Here is a 5,781-nt window from a genome sequence, read left to right on the forward strand (position 1 = left end):
TTTTCTCTCCGTGATTTGCTTGCATTTAGTTGTTTACTGTTTTTAATATTTACTGTTTTCAAAAAGTTTCCAAAAATTCTTGTTTCTCCAGATAGTAATTGAGTTCTAGTAGAAGATAGACACTTTGTGTACATCTTCCCCGTGTTCGATACCCGGTACTAACCTTTTGCTATACTATACCTACTCTGTATACTTGCAGGTATTTATAGTGCAAATAAAAAGTGCATCAAGTTTTTGGCGCCGTTGCCGGGGAAGACAATTCACTTTGGAGTGATATCTTCAAACGGATAATTTTACTACTTTGGATTTTTATTGCTTTCTGTTTTAATTTTTTTAGTTTAATTTGTTTTTGTTTTCGAGTCTTGCAGGTTTTGTATGCGAACGCGTTCTGGGAAGTACATCTTAGAGCCGCTTGATTTAGAACTTGAAAGAACTCGTAGAATAATAAGAAGTGAAAAAGGATCAGGAACAATGGGTGACCGAACAGATATTGAGAAGCTGCAGGAGATGGTGAAGTTGCTGATGGATGAGAGAGATGCGGAGAGAGCAGCCCGAGAAGCCATGGAAAAGAAGAACAGAGAAACATTACCTGTGATGAACATGTTCAATCATGGGAATATGATCACTTTTCCTAACGGCCCTCGTATTGATGCTAACAATTTTGAGTTACGCATGCCCCTTATCCAAAGGGTCGAGCAAACTCCTTTTGCAGGTAGGGCGACTGAAGATGCTAACCGCCATCTCTCCAAATTCGTGGAAATCGCAAACACTCTGAAATTAAATGGTGTCGACGACGATGCCATACGGGTAAGACTTTTTCCATTCTCATTGATTGATTCTGCTAAAGAGTGGTTTGAGTGTATGCCACCAGAAAAGGTCTCCACATGGAAGGACATCGTAGCTACCTTCCTCGACAAATACTACCCGCCAGGCACTATTTTGAAGCTCAAAAGTGAGATCTTTCAGTTCACACAAGGCCATGACGAGCCCCTCTATGAGGCATTTGCTCGTTTCAAAGCTCTTCTTCGAAAGTGCCCAAACCATGGTTTTTCCATAGACCATCAGGTAGGAATCCTCTATAATGGATTTAACGAGAAAATATGTGCTATGCTTGATTCAGGGGCAAATGGAGGATTTCTAAGAAAGACAGGAGAGGATGCCATGGCGGTGATCGAGGAGTTCGCCACCAACAGTCGGGGGTGGTCGAAGGAAAGGCATGCCACGAGAAGAGTAGCAGCCATAGAAGAGGCCGAAGAAAGTTCTTTTGCTAAGGAGTTAGCAGAACTTAGAGTCAGGATTGATCAAATGGACATCTCGAGGAAGGAAGATCCAATTCCGGCAACTTCCATAGTGGCGGTCAATGCACCCGAAACTGCCATATCAACTGTGGAAGAAATCAACTACGTGCAAGGAGGCGGTCCCAGAAACTACAATAACAATTATCGCCCTAATCAGGGGGGCGGTAATTTCAATAATTATAATGGGAACCGTCCGCACCCAAATCTTTCTTATTCTAACAATAATTACTTGCAACCCCCTGCAGGATTTAATGTTAGCAAAGGAGGAGTGGTTGAGCCGATGAAGAAGGAAGACAAGTATGAACAAGGAATCACGAAGATCTTGGAAGTAATTACGCAAGATAGGAAGATTAATGACACCAAGATCGGAGTGGTCGAAGCAAGGATAAACAACCTCGAGCAAGGAATGAACACAATCTCGGCAGCTGTAACCAATATTACCACTCAAATGGAGCAAATTCAGAAGAAGTTAGATGAGGATAGAGCAAAGGCAGCAGCAAGAGTGGATGATATTAACAAGAAGTGGGTGGCAAAGCAGAAATCTGGGGACTGCCCAGTCGCCGGCGGACCGCCGCAGACCCCGCAGCGGCCCGCCACTGAGACGGCAGAGTCAACCACGCAGGACTGCCCAGTCGCCGGCGGACCGCCGCACACCCCGCAGCGGCCCGCCACTGACAAGGCAGAATCGTCCACTAAGCAGGAGCTTGTGCGGCACAACGGGATTGTACTCCCTTTTCAGCCAAAGAGGAAGTTCAAGCTTGAAGAGCAGTTCAAGCAATTCCTTAACATGTTTTGCAAAGTCCATACTAACATTCCACTTGTTGAATCGTTGCAGGAGATACCAAAGTATGCAAAGCTACTAAGGGAGGCGGTAATGAGGAAGAAAAAGCCGACTAAAGCCGACCTTAAGCTACCGCATCATTGCAGCGAGATCATCCAAAAGGAAAGGGCAGTGAAGCAAAGAGATCCGGGCCAGTTCATCATTAGGTGCCGAATTGGAGAAGGGAAGGTTGACAAAGCACTGTGCGACTTAGGATCGTCCATCAATCTCATGCCACTGAAGTACTACGAAAAGCTCAACATCGGGCCACTCAAATCTTCAGATGTAACACTCAGGTTGGCCGATAACTCGTCCATCAAGACTGTAGGTATGATTGAGGATGTCTTAGTTAAAGTTGATGATTTTATTTTTCCTGCCGACTTTATTGTGCTTGACATGAAAGTAGACAAGAACGTCCCTCTAATCTTAGGGAGAGATTTTCTTGCCACTTGCAAAGCTTTGATTGATGTAGGTCGTGGCGAGATCACAATCAGTGATAATCATGGTCAATCCACCTATAAGATCGAGAGCGAGATGCTAAAGTTTGAGGAGGCAAAGCGGGCAAAAATGGAACAACAGTGCAGAGCAGTCATGGCTACCGACTTGACCAAGTCCAAAGATCCCTTTGAAGCGGAGGATCCTTCTACCTCCACTATCTACATTGTCAAAGAGGTAAGACACTCTTCTAAAAAGGGTGATGCTAATTCTTCTACATCTGCTCCACAGAAGAAGAAACAGAAGAGAAAGAAAACACCCAAAGAGGACCCCGAGATATACGTCATCAAAACGAAAGAGGGGAAGTACAAGTGGTGGAAGAAGCTAGGGACCAAATTGCTCCCTATGCCAATTTTCAACACTCGAGTTATTGATCCGCCCAACTAGTGGGCCACTTCAAGTCGAGCTAACGACTTTAACAAAAGCGCTTATTGGGAGGCAACCCAATTTTCTTTTTTTTTTTTTTTTTTTTTTCTTTTTTTTTTTATTTTTTTTTTAAAAAAAAAAAAAAAAAAAAAAAAAAAAAAATTGGTGGCGGTCGCCGCACTTAAAGCACGGCGGTCGCCACACGTGTGTTAACATGTGCAGGAAGGATCGGGCTTAGGGCGGGCCAGAGTAACCGCTGCACGGGCCGCGGCGGCCCGCCAGGATTGCTGTTTACGAAGGCCCGTGTGGCGGCCCGCCACGAGAGACGCGGCGGTCGCCACACGCAGTCCAGAGACGGGATTTCCACCATAAAAGGTATGTTTTCCATTCCTTTTCACATTCCTTCTCAAATTCCTTCCTTGCACACAACCCCCACCTATATAAATCACCAAATTCACACACCCACACTATCATTCTCTCAATTCTCTCAAAGTCTAGAGCTCTTCTTCTACAAATTCTCTCCACAAAAAGGTATGAATCCTAACTCAATTTCTGGGTTTTTCTTTACTTCTTCCATGGATTGTGCTTTATTTTGGGTGAATTGTTCGGTAGAATCTCTTAATTCATGATGGGGGATGATTATGTGTATGAATTTTTGAATTCTATGGTTTAAAATTTGCTTGATTGGTGATTATTAAGTTGTGAATGATGATTCTCTCTTGGTTTATAGTGTTTAAAAGTTGCAATCATGTTCATAGCATTGTGAGGCTATTATTACTTCCATGAATTGCAATATTTGTGATTTTGTAGAGATTGTTGGTTTTTATGGATATTTGGTTGATACGTCTCTGCATGGGGGATGAATTCACGTTGGGGGATGATTTTTTGTGTCCTAATTTTGTTGATTTTGCTTAACATGTTATTATGCTAAAAATTAGGATGCTATTTTACCCAAGCTTGCATATAAGTTCTTATCTCTTGATTTTTACTTGGTTGAATGCAAGTTTGGGGGAACTTTTGATCTCCTACTTGTTGATGCTCTTTTAAGAGTGTAATTTCTTTTGTAGGATAATGGGATCAAAAGGGAAACCGGAGAATGCGAAGAACTATGGCATTAGCCTTGCCACGGAAGAGCAAAAGGCTATGTGGAAGAAAGTGTCGGCCCGAGAAACGGCACCTTCTAGATATCCCCACGATTTCCCTCTCCAAACTTTGGGGATCATGGAGGATTTTTGGAAGTTGTGCGACGTGGGTGATGGGAATGGCCTCGTCTACATGTTCCAAAGGAAGTGGCCATCGTTTCGAAAGTATACTCTCGAGTTCCTCAGCTCGCTAAAGGTTACTAAGGATCGCCGCCAAAATTTTCCACTTAGCATCGATTTCCGCCTAGGGAACCGTTGGCACTCGCTCACCATGGAAGAGCTTAGTGGGATCTTCCATTGCTTCGACCCCAACCCCGAAGAGGACAATGAATATGAATTTTCAGAGGTTTGGGGGGCGATGACAAATGAGCAAGAGCATGCAGCGGGCTATGCCAAGTCTTCATCAATTCGCAACCCCGTCTTGAGGTACCTCCATCGTGCTATGACTCAGCTTATGTTTGCTCGTATCGATGGGGGAAGTGTCTCCCAAACGGAGCTCAACGTGATGTGGTGCCTACTCAACAAGAAGGGAATCGATTATGGGACCCTCTTTACTTACTATGTGGATAGGATCACGAAGAAAGACGGGGGCGTCATTTGTTGTGGGGGATTGATTACGGCAATTGGCGAACATTTGGGGGTCTCTTTTGCCGGTATGACGGAGGATGGTGGAGAAAAGTTTATCACTTATGAGGTGCTATTTTCGGTGGGGCTTTTGAAGACCGATCATTGGGGTCAAGGGTATTTTATGCAAGTAGCGGGGGATCACTTTCCCGTTCCACTCCCGCAATTGACCAAGGTCGATGTTTGGGCAAACCAAGCCAATTGGAAGCTCGACACACCCGCCCACCGGAGAGCTATCGAGGCTAACCCCGTCAATGGGGAATTTAGAAAGAGGAACATTCCCTCTCGCATTCCTCAATTTGAGCCCGATGAGGATTCCGCATTTGATGCCATTGATAACTATGAAGAAGGCGCGGAGCATTCACAAGCTCAAAGGAGTGAAGCACCGCCACCACCGCAATCCCAACCACGACGAGAAGAGGAAGAAGAAGAAGAGGAAGTGGAAGGACATCGCCGCCGGACAAGAGCGAACCGCCGCCGCGGGAGGCCAAATCCGGAAGAGGAGTTTCAAGTCAACACCTCCGCCCAATTAGGAGAAATTTTCTCCTATATGCAAAACATGTCCAACGCTTGGGACAATCGATGGGCGGAGCAACAAGCGGAGAATGCCTACAACCGCCAAGGGTGGACGGCTCAAGGCGATTGGCGCACGGCGGAGCAAGAATTTTGGGAGCAACAACGTTTGGAAGACGCTCATCGGCGTCAACAATATGAAGAGCTCCGAAGGATGGCCGCCGAAGCTAGAGAGGAACGAGAGACAATGAGGAGTGATATCACGTACCTCGTTGGAGCTTTCGAGGATCTTAGCGCCCGTTTCCCTCCACCTCCTCAAGATTGAAGAAGTCAAGCTCGATGACTTTAAATGAGCATTTGTACCATGTTTTTGGATGTTTTTGAGACGATTTATTTCCTTGATTTAACAATTTTTGCTTTAATTTTAAGTATTTTTGGTTTTGGTTTAATTTTGTGCTTTGCAAAAATTTTCGCAGGTTCTGACCTCTCCGTGGCGACCGCCGCAAGCTCTGCGGCGGTCCGC

The 5,781-nt window shown here is 45.1% G+C and overlaps 1 protein-coding gene and 1 non-coding gene across 2 annotated transcripts; one reads left to right on the forward strand and one right to left on the reverse strand.

Moving 5' to 3' along the window:
- Positions 1-471: 471 nt before the first annotated feature.
- Positions 472-3,000, forward strand: LOC125199322. Its single transcript, XM_048097381.1, has one exon. The coding sequence runs from the start codon at positions 472-474 to the stop codon at positions 2,998-3,000; it is 2,529 nt and encodes an 842-aa protein (XP_047953338.1).
- On the reverse strand, positions 943-1,049 carry LOC125199323. Its single transcript, XR_007172573.1, has one exon. It is a non-coding gene; the product is annotated as a small nucleolar RNA R71 (small nucleolar RNA).
- Positions 3,001-5,781: the final 2,781 nt, after the last annotated feature.

The sequence above is a fragment of the Salvia hispanica genome, unplaced genomic scaffold, assembly GCF_023119035.1.
Source record: "Salvia hispanica cultivar TCC Black 2014 unplaced genomic scaffold, UniMelb_Shisp_WGS_1.0 HiC_scaffold_467, whole genome shotgun sequence".
Lineage (NCBI taxonomy): Eukaryota > Viridiplantae > Streptophyta > Magnoliopsida > Lamiales > Lamiaceae > Salvia > Salvia hispanica.

Excerpts from the sequence above, each read along its gene's own strand:
- LOC125199322 (XM_048097381.1), top strand. The coding sequence starts at position 472 with ATGGGTGACCGAACAGATATTGAGAAGCTGCAGGAGATGGTGAAGTTG.